We start from the raw sequence: 18,466 nt of genomic DNA, 5'->3' as shown, positions 1-18,466 counted from the left end.
GGAGAAAGCCCACAAGCTCACACGCCCGCGCGCGCAAGCACGTGCACATCGCGGGCTGCGAGAACCCGAGCCAGCAAGAGCCTTTTCAGTGCCGGACGCGTTTCAGCGATGGCTTCTGCCCTGAACAGCAAAATTCACGCTCCCGGGAATTGCCCGGGCTCCAAAACCGATGCCCGCGGTGGCCCCGGCTGGAGAATAGACTGTGATCCTGAGATGCACGTGAAAATGTGCAAGAAGATCGCGCAGCTCACCAAGGTAAGATGAGGCGCTGCGGGCTGGCGAGATATGTGCCCAGGGCGCCGGGGGCAGGGAAGGGAGTGCGGACGCACCCAAGGGAGGCCCAGGCAAAATCCCAGCTGAAACTTTGTCTCGGAGGCCATGTGGAAGGGAAGCGGCCTTAAATCTTGGTGACCTTCTGGAGGCACTGTCCTAGAGCAGTTGAGAGAAAGGATCCTTGCCAAAAAAACTCCTACAGCTTGCACGAGCAGGTGGTCAGTGCTCGAAGGGTGGGAATGTGAATCGAGTTGAATCAGTGCCGGGGTGTGTATGTGTGTTTCTTTGCAAGCTCTGCTCAAATGATCGTGCCTGAAATGTTGTGATTTCATTCATCACAGTACTTTACCGGCAGGGAGGAGGTCATGTGGGCTATTTAAATATTTGATTCATTTATTCCTTCATTCAGCAAATATTCGAGTCATTTGTTGAGTGCCAGCAGCTTGCGTGGCACCGTGCTAAACCTGGAAGGCTGCCCAGGGGACTTACTATCAAACTGGCTGCAGATGTGTGCAGAGCGTAAATGGGGAAATGAACGATTCACCATTTAATTACGGGATTACAAAAGACCTTGGGAGGTCAGCCAGCCCATTCTCCTACCTCATCCCAGGGCCCTGATTGAACCTCTAGGGACCGTGCTGCCTTCCTTATGAAGACCAGCAAAAGATGTCACCCTGTCCTTTGTTAGCCCCCTGCAGCTTCGCAGTTAGGAGTTGCTTGTGACAGGCACCCCTCCTGTGCCTGGCATGTAGATGGAAAACATCCCTCTCTGTCTTTTATACAAGGTCCCCCAGTGCCTGAATTTAGTTGTTTGCCTTGGAGTTTCCTTTTGATCTCATAATTATTCCTGATAACATGCTTGCTAGTAGAACATTCGGTCCAGGTTCTGTGTATGGGACATGCTCTCTTCCCTAACTGTCTCCCTCCCGCTTCCAACACCACTTTTTTTATGGCATCACAGGCATTTTCCTCCCTATTTCGCCAGAAGGAAGAGAGCACGGAGATCTGAAATTGGGCACTAGCTCCCTTCTCAGGCCCTTCCCTTAACTTCTCCACAGTTTTTGCAAATGAGCCTGTATCCAAACAGTGATCTCTTGAGTCAAGGGTGGAAAGGGGGAAATGGAGATACTCCTTGGAAGCCTTGGCACATGCTGCTTGGCACCACTGATCTAATTTGCAGTCATCCAAATAGTAACGTCGACCCAAAAAGTATTGATTTGAGGTGTTAGACACAGAATAAAGCATCTTATCTGTCTTCAAAGAAACTAAAATATTTTTGGAGAAAAAATGAAAAGACACTACTCTGTAATCAGTTGCTAAATTGGATATTTCAAGTTGTGAGTGCTCTAGAGGTAGAAACAAAGGTTAAGTCATTATAGGCAAGAACAGTTAGGAGAGGTTTTATGGAAGAGATGAACCTTGAACTCAGTTTCAATGTATGGAGTGCCTACTGAGTTGGACCATCAAGAAGGCTGAGCACTGAAAAACTGATGCTTTTGAACTGTGGTGCTGGAGCAGATTCTTCAGCAAGGAGATCAAACCAGTCAATACTAAAGGAAATCAACCCTAAATATTCATTGGAAGGACTGTTGCTGAAGCTCAAATACTCTGGCCACCTGATGCAAAGGGCCAACTCACTGGAAAAGACCCTAATGCTGGAAAAGATTGAGGGCAAAAGGAGAAGGGGGCAGCAGAGGATGAGATAGACAGCATCACTGACTCAATGAACATGAATTTGAGCACAGTCCAGGAGATAGTGGAAGACAGAGGAGTCTAATGTGCTGTAGAGTCTGACGTGTCCAAAGAGTTGGACACAACTTAGTGACTGAGCAACAACAGCAGCTATGTGCCAGGCACTGTGTTCAATATTAATGGCATACAACTGAAAAAGATAGGGCCCCTGCCCTTGTGGTGTGACAAATGTATAAAATGATCATTTGAATATAATGTGGTAACGGTAGTCACTCCACCCATTAATATTTTGGCATAATTATTATTTGCCAAGCACTGTAAAGAAAGCATCCATGATCCTATGGCATAGTAGGCAGTGTTTCTCAAAGTATATTCTGCATTAGAAATCACAGTTGATTTTTATTATGTCATGCTTGCTTTATCATTTTCCATGCTAGATGTTTAAATTAGACCCTTTCAATATTGATATGCTTCCTTTCTTTTGGTTGTTTGTACGTCATATTTTCCATCTCTTTATATTTAATCTTTCTGTAAGTTTTATTTTGCTGTATTGCTGATAGGTGAATTTAATCCATGTGCATTTACTGTGATTACTAATATATTGGGGCTTATTCTTCCATTGTATTTTGTGCTTTTCATTTACCATCCTTTTTCTCCATCTCTGCTTTCTATGGGATTAGTTAAATGATTTATATTCCCTCATTTTCCACTGTTGGTTTGAGGGCTTTAGGCATTATTCCTATACTTATCAACATTGTGTTCAGTTTTCCACATACATATTTAACTATAGTTTTTCTAATATGACCAACCTAGATAGCATGTTAAAAAGCAGAGGCATTACTTTGCCAACAAAGGTCTGTCTAGTCAAGGTTATGGTTTTTCCAGTAGTCATGTATGGATGTGAGAGTTGGACTATAAAGAAAGCTGAGCACTGAAGAATTGATGCTTTTGAACTGAACTGTGTTGTTGGAGAAGACTCTTGAGAGTCCCTTGGGCTGCAAGGAGATCCAACCAGTCCATCATAAAGGAGATCAGTCCTAAGTGTTCATTGGATGGACTGATGTTGCAGCTGAAACTCCAATACTTTGGCCACCTGATGCAAAGATCTGACTCATTTGAAAAGACCCTGATGCTGAGAAAGATTGAGGGCAGGAGGAGAAGGGGACAACAGAGAATGAGATGGTTGGATGGCATCAATGGACATGAGTTTGGGTAAACTCCGGGAGTTGGTGATGAACAAGGAGGCCTGGCATGCTGCAGTCCATGGGGTTGCAAAGAGTTGGACACGACTGAGCGACTGAACTGAACTGAATAAAGTTATCATGTAATTCTTTCTTCCTGAAAAAGAGCTTTGCATACTTCACCCATTTAATAGCCCTTCCCTTTCCTGTCTTGTCATTGTTGTCTAGATATTTTTACCTTTTAAATTTTTAAATCATTTTTATAGTTAATTAAATTTACTGATATTTTGCTGATTCTTCTACCCTTTTTTTTTTTTTCTTGAATCCATGGCCTTCTTTTTTGGTTCAGTTTTCTTCTATCTGAAGTTCATCTGTTAATAGTTCTTTCTGAAGGGGTCCTGGTGGGTGATGAAATCTTTTGTGCATTTGAAAATGTCTTTATTTTGTCCTCACTGTTGTTTATTTGCCCATAAAAATCTTCTGAACACTTATTTTTCCAAGGCACAGTGTTGGTAGTGTTCTATTACCATAGGGTACTAATTGCTGCTGATAAAAATCCTACTGCCCATCAAATTTTCATTTATTTGTAGATAATCTGCCTTTTCTCTTGATGACATTTGCATGTGTTTATTTTGATGTTTAGCCGTTTCATTATAACTCTCTAATTGGTATTGAGTGTACTTTCTATTGAAGACTCATGCTCTCTTTAACTCTGGAAAATTATCAATGATTTTCTGTTCAAATATTGTTTTTCTGCCATTACCTCCTTTCACTTTTCTGGAACTGCTATTAGGTGAATTAAGGAAGCCTCTCCATATTCTGAAATGTTATTAAAATTTTTTTGTCTCTGAATCCTGGTGAATTCCTTAATCATGTTTTCTTGTTTGCCAATCCACTAAATAGTTTGTCCAATCCAGAGTTTTTCCCATCTATTAAGTTGTATAATTATATTTTCATTTCTAAGATTGCTGTTCTTGCTTCCTTTCTTTCTGATTTTGGTAACTGCTTAATTTGTATAGCTTTATTGAAGTATAATTTACATATCATAAAATTCATCTAAGCATACAAGTCAATATATTTTAGTAAACTTACAGAGTTGTTGCACCATAACCATAGTCTAGTTTTAGAACATTTATATCACTGTCCTTTGTATCCATCTGTAGTCAATCCCTGTTCTACCCCCATACCAAGCAACCATTGATCTCCTTTCTGTCTCTATAAATTTGTCTTTGTCAGACTTTTCATGTCAGTGAAACAATGCAACATGTATTTCCATCTGGTTTTTTTTCACTTAGATGCCAAATCTTAGCATCCTGTTTTGAGGTTCATCAATTGGTGTAGCGTCGTATGTCATTCATTCATTCCCTCTTATTACGCACTAGTATCCCATTGTATGTATACTAATGATCATATTCACCAATTGATAGGCATTTGGGTTGTTTCCACTCTGGGTCTACTATGAATAATGCTTCTACAAATGTTACATTCCTACACACACATCTTCATTACTTTATTTCATAAATAAGATAGAGAAAATAGTAAGAGAGCAACTAATAAAACAAATGGGACAAATGGTTAAGAATAAGAGAATCTGAGTAAAGGGTAGGTGTGACATTCTTTGTACTGTTCTTTTTCTGGCAGTTTTCCAAGTTTGAAATTCTTTCTGAATATAAGTTTAAAACAAACAGAAAGCATACAAGATCCCAGACCCCATCTTAGAAAATAAGGAGAGGTGACAGGCATTGTGTTTTCTAAAGCCCCTCAAGACCTGTAACATTCACACAGGGTTGAGAATTACTGGTTCAGAATAGCCAAAGGTTTAAATAGTAGAGCAGACACAGAGGTGTTAATTGGGAGACAGGAGGTTTCACATCCATTTCCCATTATGGCCTGTGGGATACTTTGGTCTTGAAAGCATCAGGCAGGTTTGCCTAGCCCTGTCCATTCAGCCAGTCTCTGCTTTTCACCCGCTCAAAAATCTGCAGCTGATTTTTCCTTTTGTAGCTTTCTCCACATACTCTTATCCAGAAGTGTTGGCATCCCTCATACCCAGAGATTTTCCAATTCCCACTTTTAAGGTGGGACGGAGTATCTTGCCCCCAAAACAAGTTTAACAAAGATCCTTTTGTATTACAACACAAAAATGAGTGGGAAAGCACATGCTCCCTCTCCATCAATCATCCCTTGAACTGAAGGCTGAATCTTAGGAACCCAGCCCATACACATAACTCCATACACCCACGAGACCATTGGGAGTTATGAGAAGAAAAGTCTCCAGGAGGCAATAAGCAGTCCTCTTAGTGCCAGAAGCTGCCAACCTAAAAGTATAAGGAGTGAAATAATCCCAAGAGAACCTGTCAGTCATCCTTCCAAAATGATGTCTTCCCAGGTCTCAGAAGACCCTATAGGGGCTACGGTGAAATCAAGTGGCTGCAACTTCTGGACATTAGTGATGCCTTATGATTCCCTAGTGTTTGCATTCTTTGTAAAGCCCTTGACATGCTTACTCATCCTCCGGGAGCACAGCATTTCTGCATGGCAAGGAGATGAGCATGGTCAGTCTCCGTCTATTTACAAGAATAGGTACAGTTCTGGGAGGGGGAGGAACTGCCCTGGCCCAGCTTGTGAATAGGTGGGTAAATATCAGGAATCCAGCTTTCCCATGGATATAAGCCACATTCTCTAATATTACTCTTCCCAGGTGGCTCAGGTAAGGAATCCACCTGCCAATGCAGGAGATGCAGGAGACACACATTTGATCCCTGGGTCAGGAAAATCCCCTGGAGGAGGCAATGGCAACCCACTCCAGTGTTCTTGCCTGGGAAATCCCCTGGACAAAAGAGCCTGGCAAGCTACTGTCCCTGGGGTCACAAAGAGTCAGACATGAGTGAGCATACACACAGTATATTTTGATCTCAAAACAGCCTTATGCCTTGGTCTTATGTTTTAGTTAGTTCACTGGGGAAGAATGATTTTGTTTATTGGGCTTTCCTAAAGACCTGCCACACAGATCTTAGGATGAGTTTGGTTTTGAGGACTATGGTAAAGTGTTGTAGTAAGAATGAATTCTGTCATTCAAGAACACATCCTGACTCGAGAACGGGGGCCCTTTGAGTGGCAGTGTAGTTCTTATCTGTAGATCCTTCCTTCCTGCTGTGGGAACGTCTGGAGGTCAGAGTCAGCACTCCCACCCAGCACGGTAGCATGACCAAACCAAGGGAACTGTGCCTCCCCACATCCCAGAACCTTACTGAAGTCTGTGGAGACATATGAGCAGAGACAGTCATATTGGATGTTGGGGGAAAATAGTGGATTGTTAGGGATGGGTAGGGAGATACTGTTATGGAGAACAGTCCCTGAGTAAAAAGTCAGAAATATTAAGGAAAAAGGATTATAATTTCTACTCCAGGTTATCTTTTAAATGAATTTAAGTTGGATTTATTTCTAGAGGGGTGCTTCTTACTCTTATTTATATAATAAATATAAATAAAAATTAAATGTGAATAAAAACTAGGGCACCTGGAGAGCTAACAATTTGGGGTTTACTCTTAGAATGATCAACTTTTGTGGCTGTTACCAGTTAAAATGCTGTCTCTTCAGAGATACCTTTTCTGACTTTCCCATCCAAAGGAGCCAAAAGTGAAAGTCACTCAGTCGTGTCCAACTCTTTGCTACCCGTGGACTTTTTGCAACCTGTGGACTTTTTGCGACCTGTGGACTGTAGCCCACCAAGCTCCTCTGTCCATGGGATTCTCCAGGCAAGAATACTGGAGTGGGTTGCCATTTCCTTCTCCAGGGGATCTTCCCAACCCAGGGATCAAACCCAGATCTCCCACATTGCAGGCAGATGCTTTAACCTCTGCACCACCAGGGAAGCCCTTAAATATAAGAATCCAAGTACTAACATCAAAGATTTCAAGGGAGGAAAGGAAGCCAGGAGGGAGGAAGAAGGGGAAGGAGGCGGGAGAAGGGGGGCGAAAGGGATGGCCTTACAGATGTCTCCTGCCACCTACAGATACCCAGGCGTTATGGGACTTTTCCCTGGGCCTCCAGAGAAGGGACCAACCTATCTGTAAATGAGAAAAGTAGTCCTTTGTTCCTTGGTGATTTGTTTTGAGGGTTCACTGACTTAAGGAATGTAAGGGGAGCATCTCACCCTGGGAGCGGAACTATCATAAGCCTGATAGATGTTGGTTTCTTCCCTTCCTGAGCTAGAAGAATTGCAGAGGGACAGGACCACTGCTCAGTTGTCAAAACCAGCAACTAGGAACAAAGCCAGCCCTTTCCTGGACTGAGAGGCCAGGGCAGGGGCTCCAGAAGTAGGAGTGATGCCTGCTGCCACACCAGTCCTCAGCAACAGATTGCCACTTGAGCCCTGGGTTTTTGTGGCTTGAAGCTGTGGAAGTTTTATTGCACTGCTGACTCCCTTAGCTTCTCTCCAAATACCCTCCTGCCTGCAGGAGCTTGTGTGGGGACAGATGTTTAAACAGTTCCATACCAGTTTGCTTTAGGATTCTAGATTTGAAAACTGCAGGTCTGTATTAACAAGCCCTTTCTGTTGGAATCTTTTAATTTAGTGAAGTGATTTGTGGTGTACAGACAGCTATCTCACAGAAATCTTTTTGCCAGAAAATAGGATGAAGGACACTTTAAATTGGATGTCTTTGAGATGCCTCCACTTTGGCATAACATTCATATCTCTGCACTTCCCTCCCTAAACCTTGCTCCAATTCTTTCTCTGCACAGCAGCCAGAGTGATGCTAAAACTGAATAACACCCTCCTACATTGCTGTAGAACGTCCCAACCGCTTTGGAAAACAATCTGGCAGTTCCTCAAATAATTAAGAGATTTATCATAATGAACCAGCAATTCTACACCTATGTATATACCCAGGAGAAACTAACTTATGCATAACATTCAGAGCAACATTATTTGTAGTAGCCAAAAATGGAAATAAACTAAATGTCTATCAACTGGAAAATGGTATGAATAAAATATGGTACAAAGTACAATCAGGGGCAGTGACTGAGGGCTGCAAGGTTTCATTGTGGTGCAATGGGAATATTCTTAGGTTGACTGTGGTGATAGTTACACAATCCTGCACATGGACTGAAAGCCATTGAATTATACAGTTTAAATGGGTGGATTGTATGTTCTCAATAATTATATCTCAATTAAGCTGTGAACATTAAAACCAACAAAAACAAACTGAATTTTCTCCCTTTTAAACCCAGTTCTGAAGCAAGTCCTGATGACTTTACCCCATAAATAAAAAAGATCAATTCTGCATTTTTGCCTCCACCCTAGTCTGAGCCACCTTCACCTCCTTCTCTCAACCCTTCTGGGCCTCCTCATGGTCTACCCTCGCCCGCCTCACAGCAGCAATAATCATACAGTATAAATCAGAGCATGACATTCTTCCATTAGAACCCACAAATGGCTTCTCATTTCACTTGGAATAAAGTTTGTTCTCCTAAATAAATTCTTAAGTATGGTCACCTGAGGTGTCTGCTGTCCACTTCTCAGCATCATCTCCTCCATCACTCTGGCCTTCTTTCAAAGCTTTCAGACGCTTGTGCCACTTGGAGCCTTTGTTCTTGTGGCTTCTTCTGCCTGCTCCTGGCTAGGCTCATATGTCTCTTAAGGGAGGGCCTCCCTGCTCACCTATACCATGAAATTCCCTCAGCTCCATCTGCTGTTTCCATTTTTTCCGTCCATCTGTGCATCTGTTTATTGCCTTCTCTTCCCTGCCAAGGAAGTCATCCCTTGAAGGCAGGAATTTCTGTCTGTCCCGTTCTCTCCTCTATACCCCAGTGCCTGGAACAGCACCTGGTTAGTGATTGGTGCTCACCAAATGTTTGTTGGTGGGCTAAATGAACAAAACTCTCCCTGGACCTCCCACAGCTCTTAGGAAAAAATATCACATTTCAGCCTTAGCTTGCATACAGCCATCTCATGGGACAGTGCGGAGGTTTCTTTTTCAAGGACAGAACTCAGGAGGTACTAGCATCTAATTTCAAGTTTCGTAAAGGCAATAAACTGGCATATCTGATAAATAAATGGACTTTCCCCATCCCCTCCCAGGTCAACTTCCGACTTGGTCACTCCTACCCCCTCACCACAGACACAGGATCAGACCAAGCTCTCCGTTTGGTCAGATCCATATTCCTTCAGGACACCAGAATTATGGGGCAAAATAAAAAAAAGAAACCTCAGTTACCAATCATACATAGAATATCCATTTGAGAAAAATAAAAATTACAGAGAAACAAGAAGAAAAGATTTTAAAGTATCCCCCAATCTATAGTAACTGCAGTGATACAATAACTAATACCATTTTATATAGCCTACTCTATGATTTCCCATACATGTATAGACATGCCTTTTTTTTTAATAGTTATATCATTCATAATTATTGTGTTACCTGGGGTTTTCCCTCTTTAGAAGTAAATCTAGAACTCTCCAACATAATTTTAATGGTTGTGTTAAAAATATCCCGTTGTATAAATGTTATATAATTTAACTTCTTTCACTTGAGACACTTTTACTGAGTGTTTTAAAAAGTGCCAGGTAAAATCCCTTATCTCATGGAATTTACAGGCAAAAGAAGTAGAAACTCTCAAATACAATAGAGGCCCTCATATTCAATGTCATGTGAACATTTTGAATAAACCAAAAAGAAAACTATAAAAGAAAAGCTTAGCACATACATTATAGTTTTTAAAACTTAAAACAGGGGTTAGCAAACTATGTTGTAGGCTAGATCAGCCTGCTGCCCATTTTTGTACGGCTGAGTCAAGGATAGTTTTTACATTTCTAAAAACTTGAAAAAAATACAAAATAAGAACAATATTTAGTGACACATGAAAAGTATATGAAATTCAAATTTAATGTCCAAAATAAAGTTTTATTGGAACATAGTGATGCACATTAATTTAGAGATGGTCTAGGGTAGCTTTTGTGCTGAAATGGCAGATTCGAATCACTGGGACAGAGACTTGCTGAAGCCTAAAATAATTACTACCTGGTCCTTTACAGAAAAATGTTTGAGGACCCCTAATTTAAAACACATAGATGGATACTCATTCACTAATTCTTTCATGTGAGTCTCAGTTTCAGTTCTTTGGGATAGCCTGCTGTCTGGCATTTCACCTTACTTGTCTTATATAAACTATACCCACAGTTTACTATAGAGTGACATTTTAATTTGTCATACAAACTGGGACACTTCTGAGAATGAAAAGGCCACTAAATCAGATAGGGCACTGAAATTAAAGGTATAAACAGGGACTGTCCTGGCCTGACCATACTGCATCAGTTGGTTTTTGTTTTTGTTTTTGTTTTAATCATTTTGGTGTCTTTAAACAAGGTCTGTCTAGTCAAGGCTATGGTTTTTCTAGTGGTCATGCATGGATGTGAGAGTTGGACTGTGAAGAAAGCTGAGTGCCAAAGAACTGATGCTTTTGAACTGTGGTGTTGGAGAAGACTTTTGAGAGCCCCTTGGACTGCAAGGAGATCCAACCAGTCCATTCTGAAGGAAATCAGCCCTGGGTGTTCTTTGGAAGGAATGATGCTAAAGCTGAAACTCCAGTACTTTGGCCACCTGATGCAAAGAGTTGACTCATTGGAAAAGACTGATGCTGGGAGGGGTTGGGGACAGGAGGAGAAGGGGACGACAGAGGATGAGATGGCTGGATGGCATCACCGACTCGATGGACATGAGTTTGAGTGAACTCTAGGAGTTGGTGATGGACAGGGAGGCCTGGCATGCTGCAATTCATGGGGTCGCAGAGTCGGACAGGACTGAGAGACTGAACTGAACTGACCTGAACTGAGGGTGGAGAAGGAGAATCTAAAACATTTGTGAAACAATATGGGTTCAGAATCCTTTAAAACCTTTAAAACTTTTCACTTCTTCATCATACCTAATTGAATACCATTTTTTTTCCTCTAGCAACTCGCCTTTATCAATAAATGCTTTATCTTTTCAAATTATTCAGCCCAGTTTTCATCAGAACAACTTACTCTTTATATTCATATATAACTGGCTTCGTGCGGTATTAAATCACATAATTACAATAGCAAATACAACTGGCATAAACAAGTGACTGTGAGAGCAGAAGTCTGGTGGCTTTCCAGAGTAAGAATGAAGAGTATTAAGTTATCCACATGTTGATTGAATGGAGACTGGTTAAAACAACTTCTTCTGTTTTTATTAAAAAATTGAAATACAGTTTTGATATTCTACCAAGCAAGAAGTATGAAAACACTGAACAATCTGAAGGATCAGAAAAGTTTCCTGAGGTACATAGGGACCATGATTCATGGATATTTTGGTTGATTCTGGTTTCTCATTGTTTAAATCATTGTGATGTGATTTGTTGTTAAAATATTGTGATGGATATTCTTGAGATTCTATCCCTGCACTTTTACTTGATTATTTCCTTGAGATAGATTTCCATGAGCAGAACTCATGTTTGTTACAGGTAGATTCCAATAAAAAATATTAGGAAAATTGGAAGAAAGAGACCTGGAGAATATTTATCAATTATTTAAAAACAACCTAATAATCAAGATATATAGAGGTCCTAACTTGTTAACTACAAAGCTTACCATTTAAAAAGGCATTTAGTACAACTGTCTTCTATAATCTGAACACTGGAACAGTTTCAAGTGAGCAACTCTCATAGTTACAGAGACAATGGTGTAATTACTTTCAAACCATAGTGGCGTAATAACAGGCCCAGGCTGTCAGCTCACATTATAACTTTAATGGACCTATTTGAAGTTACTGACTATATTCTGAGCCTCCAGGGTAAGAGGATAACCTGGAAAAGGCTCCCAGGTTCCTCGAGGCATTAGAGAAACAAGCAGCTCTCTCATAGCTCACAGGCCAGTAGCACCAATAAGCACACCAGCAGTTCTCCCTGGTCTATCCTTGATCTCGCAGGAAGCCTTTCTCTTCTTAGTTGTGGAAGCTTCAGAACATGAAGCAGAAAGACCTTCTTGTGAGTCTTTGATGTCTTCATCAGGAATAATGTTGTTCCAAGTCTTGTGAGGGAGGGTGGCAGAGGAAAATTTCCTGAAAAGCTGCTGAATCCTGACCAGCTAGTATTATAGCTTTACCCCCTTAAACTTCATGCTCTCACTTTGTCAAAAATGCAAGTCCAAGAGTTTATTCAGTCTTTTACAGCTTTGTGTAATTGTACATTTGGCAGTTGCTGTCTTCTTTTTATAAGCCATGGTAGACCAAAAATAGCCTTCCAATAGGTGTCAGAGCCCTGGAACCTGTGATGCTATAATACTTTATTTGGAAAAAGGATCTCTGCAGGTTAAGTGTATTGAGATAAGATCATCTTAGATTATCTGCATGGGCCCTAAATCCAATGACAAGTGTCCCTTGAGGAGAAAGGCAGAGCGGGGTTTGAGATAGAACAGAAGATGCAGAAGAGACGAAGACCACATGAAGATGAAGGAAGGACTTGTAGTTGTGCAGCCACAGGCCAAGGAACACCTGAGCCACCAAAAGCTAGAAGAGACAGCAGGGAGTGTGGCCTTGCAGTCACCTTGATCTTTACTTCTGACCTACTGTGAAAGAAAAAGCTCTACTTTTTTTTTTTTAATAGATTTCAGGTGTACAGCATTATAATTCAACATCTGTGTGCACTACCAAGTGATCACACCACAAGTGTAGTTGCCGTCTATCACCATACATTTGGTGTGTAGTGATAGACGGCATCCACCCATCTCACCCACCCTCTCCAACCCCTTTCCCCGCTGGTAACTACTAATCCATCCTCTGTGTCTATGAGTTTGGTTTGGTTTTATTTTTTTGTTCACTTGTTTTGTTTTAGATTCCACATGTGAGTGAAATCGTATAGTATTTGCCTTTCTCCATCTTATTTCATTTAGCATAATACCTTCAAGGTCCATTTGTTGTTATTGTTCAGTCATTCAGTCATGTCCGACTCTTGGCAACCTAGTGGACTGCACATCTTTACATCTCCTGGAGCTTTCTCAGACTCATGTCCATTGAGTCGGTGATGCCATCCAACCATCTTGTCCTCTGTCATCCCCTTCTCTTCCTGCCCTCAATCTTTCCCAGCATCAGGGTCTTTTCTAATGAGTTGTCTCTTCGCATGAGGTGGCCAAAGTATTGGAGCTTCAACTTCAACATCAGTCCTTCCAGTGAATATTCAGGACTGATTTCCTTTAGGACTGACTGGCTTGATCTCCTTGCAGTCCAAGGGCCTCTCAAGAGTCTTCTCCAACATCACAGTTCAAAACCATCAGTTCTTTGGTGCTCAGCCTTCTTTATAGTCCAAATCTCACATCCATACATGACGAGTGGAAAACCCAAAGCTTTGACCATACAGACCTTTGTCATCAAAGTAATGTCTCTGCTCAGTTTCCATTTATGTTATTCCAGCTGGAAGAATTTCATTCTTTCTCATTGGGAAGTAGTATTCCACTCTGTGCATCTTTATTCATTCATTTATGGACACTTAGACTGTTTCTATATCTTGGCTATTGTAAACAATGCTGCAGTGAACATAGGGATGCATATATCTTTTCAGATTAATGTTTTCATATTCTTCAGATAAAAACCCAGAAGTGGAATATCTGAGTCATATGGTAGTTCTATTCTCAATTTTTTGTGGCATCTCATACTGTTTTATGCAGCAGCTACACCAGTTTACAGTTCTACCAACAGTGGTGGGTTCCCTTTTCTCTAAATTTATTTCTTGCCTTTTTAGTAATATCTATTCTAATAGGTATGAGATGATATCTCACCGTGATTTTTATTTGCATTTCCCTAATAATTAGTGATGTTGAACATCCTATGTACCTATTGGCCACCTGTATGTCTTCTTTGGAGAAATATCTATTCAGTGCCTCTGCTCATTTTTAGAATCAGATTGTTGGTCTTTTTGTTGTTGAGTTGTGTGAGATGTTACATATTTTGTATATTAATCCCTTATCGGATGTATGATTTGAAATTATCTTCTCCCATTTGGTAGGTTGCCTTTCCACTTTGATGATGATTCCTTTGCTATACAGAGTCTTTTTAACTTGATGTAGTTCCATTTGCTTATTTTTGCTTTTGTTTCCCTTGCCTTTAGAGTCACATCCACAAAAATATCACTAAAGTCCATGTCATTAAGATTACCACCCATGTTTTCTTCTAGGAATTTTATGATTTCAGGCCCTACATTCATGACTTTAATCTATTTTGACTAAAATTTTGTGTCTTTTATAAGATAGTGACTAATTTCAGTCTTTTGCATGTGGCTGTCCAGTTTTCCCAACACCATTTATTGAAGAGACTGTCATTTCTCAATTATGTGTCAGGACCTCACTTAATCACTTCCAGTGATAAAGATACCACACTCCTAATGCAGCGGGCACAGGTTTGATCTTGGTCAGGAAACCGGGATCCAGCATGCTGCACAGTGCAGTCATATAAATTAATTTTTAAAAATAAATAAAAGTGTGTTCCTTGCTCCTTTGTCATGAGTTAATTGTCCATTTATGTGCAGGTTTACTTATGAGTCCTCAATTCTGTTCCATTGATCTGTGGTTCCATTGATTTGTGCCAGTACCATATGTTTTGATTACCATAGCTTTGTAGTATAGTTTGAAATCAGGGAGTATGATACCTCCAGCTGTGTTCTTGTTTCTCAAGGTTGTTTTGCTCTTTGGAATCTTCTGTGTTTCCTACAATTTTTAGAATTATTTTTTATAGTTCCATGCAATATGCCATTGGAATTTTAACAGGGATTGTATTGACTCTATTGGATACTATGGACATTTTAACAGTGTTAATTCTTACAAAACGTGAACATGCAATATTTTTCCATTTATTTATGTATTCTTCAGTATCTTTCATCAGTGTCTTACAGTTTTCAGTGTACAAATCTTTCACCTCCACGGATAAATTTATCCTTAGGTATTTTGTTCTTTTTGATGCAATTGTGAATGGGATTGTTTTCTTTATTTTTCTTTTTGTTAGTTCATTATTAGTGTACAGAAAGGCCACAGATTTCTATATATTGTTTTTGCATCCTCTGACTATACTGAATTCATTTATTAGTTCTAATGGGTTTTGGTGGAGTCTTTAGGCTTTTCTATGTATAGTATCATGTCATCTGCAAATAATGATAGTTTTTCTCCCTTTTTGATTTGCCTAATTGCTGATGACCAATATTGTGTTGAATAAAAGTGGCAAGAGTGGGCCTCCTTGTCTTGTTCCTAATCATAGGCAAAAAGCTAAAAGCTTTTCACCATTCATAAAGTTCTGTTGTTTTAAGCTATGAGTTTGTAGTAATTTGTTATAGCAGCCATGGGAGGTGAGGCCACTGGCTAACTTTCACAATATCCTCTTCATCATCAAAGGCTTCTTCCTTCTCAGACCCCTAATGAGGTTCTTGCCTCTGATAATTGTCAGAATCAAGCAGGCAGCATTTTAAACAAAAAATTAGACCAATGAATTAAAACCTCTGGGTGAGATTCATGCAATTATGCATTTTGAAAACTCCACTGGTGACTATGACTTTAACCTGACTCTGATATCACCACAGTAGGCCCTTGGCCTTTGGTCTATATAATAGGTCCATGTCCATTGCTTGGTCCTGAACTTTCTCTGTCTGGTAGCAGAAGATTGAATGAGAGATTCTTATTTCTTCTACTTCTCTAGGAGGTCTTTAGGCCAGTACTTTTCAAATGTTAGTATTAAACACAAATGGCTAGGCCTACCTACAGCACATCTCATTTGGATGATCATGGCTGAAGCCCAAGAATTTGCATTTTTAACCAAGTTCAGGTGATGCTTCAGACTCCAGTTTGATATAGCCTTTAGGATTCTCAGGGCTCTCTCTTTTACCTTCCCCCGCCATTTGAACTTCTAGCAGCTTCTAGCATAGTGCCCTACTCTCAATATTAATAATATGAGTTGAGTTACTTTGAACTGTTAAACCCTTGATGACAAGGACCTCGCCTTGTACCTTTTAAATATATCTTTAGCACCTCCATTAATGCCAAGATAGAGGGGGTACAGGTAGGAGACATATTAAAGGGTGGGTGTGCCAGCAAAACTTTCATCTATAAATGATGCAAAGGCATCACTGGGTGCCAGGACATCACAGGAAATGCCAAAATGAATGCCAAAATGGTAGAATGCCCCCACCCCCACCCCCACCCTTAAGGGAGGTATTGCACAGTCCTCACTGGCTGTTTCCAGTTGCAGGTGTAGACTTGGAAGGGGTTGTGAAATAGTGAATGAACAATAAACTACTTTGTGAAGGAGGGCACCACTGGTTAATGTCAAGGCTTTGGTTTTGCTGAGTAAATATGCAGGTTTGGGGCCAGAGCTGAATTGCTCCAGATAGTAAAAGAAAGATTAATCTTCCCTCAGCAGTTCTGCTCCATCTCCTCATGTTGCACTCAGTCTCTTAAATAGGCATTGACCAATTACAGGTTTGAAGGAGTGACAGCTGTTAGCCTGCTAGGTTATCCACGTGTCTTGGTCTAGCTTTGTGGTCTGCTGATGATTTTGTTATGATTAGAATTACAGAAGCATTTGTGGGTAGAGTAAGGATTTATGCAGATGGGATACGGGGAGTGGGTAGCATGAGGAGTGACAGCTTTATATTTTGAAGACAAAGTTTATTTAAATCATAGTTTTGGGTAAATCAAACCAGTTTCAAGGACATGAAAAAGAACCTGTTACTAGTTTTTGTCCATTTTCTTTCCAGGGTGGTCTGCCCTTGAAGCATAGCCACCCCCAAACATCTGCTTTTCCCTGCACTTGCAGGCTCATTAATGGGCATTTCCCAGAGAGAGATTCAGAAATAGCAAATTCCATTAAAAGGCTTATCATTAAGTACAATACAGCTCTTTATGTGGGGGAAGGATGGCCTCTGAATACGAGTCCATTAGGGCTGTGGGCTGGAAAAAATGGGTCAGTTTTCTTTTAAGGGAGAAATTAATACAGCAAGCAAGAGCCAGCAATACTGTGACATTCATCCTGCACAGCTTTTCCTCTTCACGCTGCCAAGTGCGTCTGTCCAGACTTGCTATTCTTGTCCTCAGGCCCCTGGGCCAGGGCCTGTTTGTCCTGAAGAAGCCTATCAAATTGTCTGGTGACAGTCTAAATAAACATGAACAAGGAGATTAGAACTGAGTAGAGGGTGTGTTTGTGTGCGCACGCTCATGCACACATCCAGAATGAACCAGGAAAGCAAAAGTTAATCAGTAACTCTTTCACTGACCTCTTTCCCCTTTGTTGGGTCTTAATGTCAGTTCCACAGGAGGTAGCTTCTATCCAAGTCCATGTGGTACTGTCCCCAGAGAAGAGCTGATAAAAGAAGCTTGCTTCAGAAAGTGTAAGGGTGAGTGCTTGAAAGGACCGTCCAGTGTCCAGTCTCCTCCTGGCAAACTGATACACAGGGCTGGGTGGGCTCTTGGTAGCTGAGGTTGACTAGCACTGAGCAAGTGGGAGTTGGGAAATAAGCATTCTGTTGAGAGTATCTGGGGACACGAAGTCCAGAAAGCTTAGAAAACATAGGTGTGAATCAGGCACATGTCTGCAGTGGGAGAGCTGGTCAGCTGTGTGGGCCAGGGGAATGAGGGGTTACAGAAGGTGAATGATTCAGAATTCAAGAGAGCTGTCAGAAAGACTGGATGTTCTGTCCAAATTCAGCAGGATTCCCAGCTAGTTGGTGATAGACATGAAGACTCAATTCTCCAGAAGGAAGAAATTGGCAGAGGGCTAGATTCTTGGCAAATGACACAGAGAATTTAAGGAGCTTGTAAGACATTCAAGGAGGAGAGGTCTTGCACTACAGTTGATGTCTATTTGTGCTGGATTGGATTCTGCATTATCGTTCAATAAATATTCACTCATCCCTAATGCCCTCCTGTACCCTATGAGCAGAGATTCTGTCCTCTTCCCACTGATGATGTGCTTCTTAGATTTGCTTTGGTCTGTGGAATGTTTCAATTGAGAAACCTGTATGCAGGGCAGGAAGCAACAGTTAGAACTGGACATGGATCAACAGACTGGTTCCAAATAGGAAAAGGAGTTCATCAAGACTGTATATTGTCACCTTGCTTATTTAACTTATATGCAGAGTACATCATGAGAAATGCTGGGCTGGAGGAAGCACAAGCTGGAATCAAGATTGCCGGGAGAAATATCAATAACCTCAGATATGCAGATGACATCACCCTTATGGCAGAAAGTGAAGAGGAACTAAAGAGCGTCTTGATGAAAGTGAAAGAGGAGAGTGAAAAAGTTGGCCTAAAGCTAAACATTCAG

At 40.9% G+C, this 18,466-nt stretch overlaps 1 protein-coding gene across 2 annotated transcripts in view; it reads left to right on the top strand.

The window, feature by feature from the left end:
- Nucleotides 99-18,466, top strand: part of FAM184B (family with sequence similarity 184 member B) — a 120,809-nt gene continuing 102,441 nt past the window's right edge. For both annotated transcript variants that reach the window (XM_018049321.1, XM_018049320.1), the window contains exon 1: nt 99-255. In XM_018049321.1, the coding sequence (XP_017904810.1) occupies nt 109-255 (147 nt within the window). In that variant the 5' untranslated portion in view covers nt 99-108. The remainder of the gene's footprint in view (nt 256-18,466) is intronic.

Source organism: Capra hircus, chromosome 6 (genome assembly GCF_001704415.2).
Source record: "Capra hircus breed San Clemente chromosome 6, ASM170441v1, whole genome shotgun sequence".
Classification (NCBI taxonomy): domain Eukaryota; kingdom Metazoa; phylum Chordata; class Mammalia; order Artiodactyla; family Bovidae; genus Capra; species Capra hircus.
This window is presented reverse-complemented; position numbering and strand designations above follow the sequence as displayed.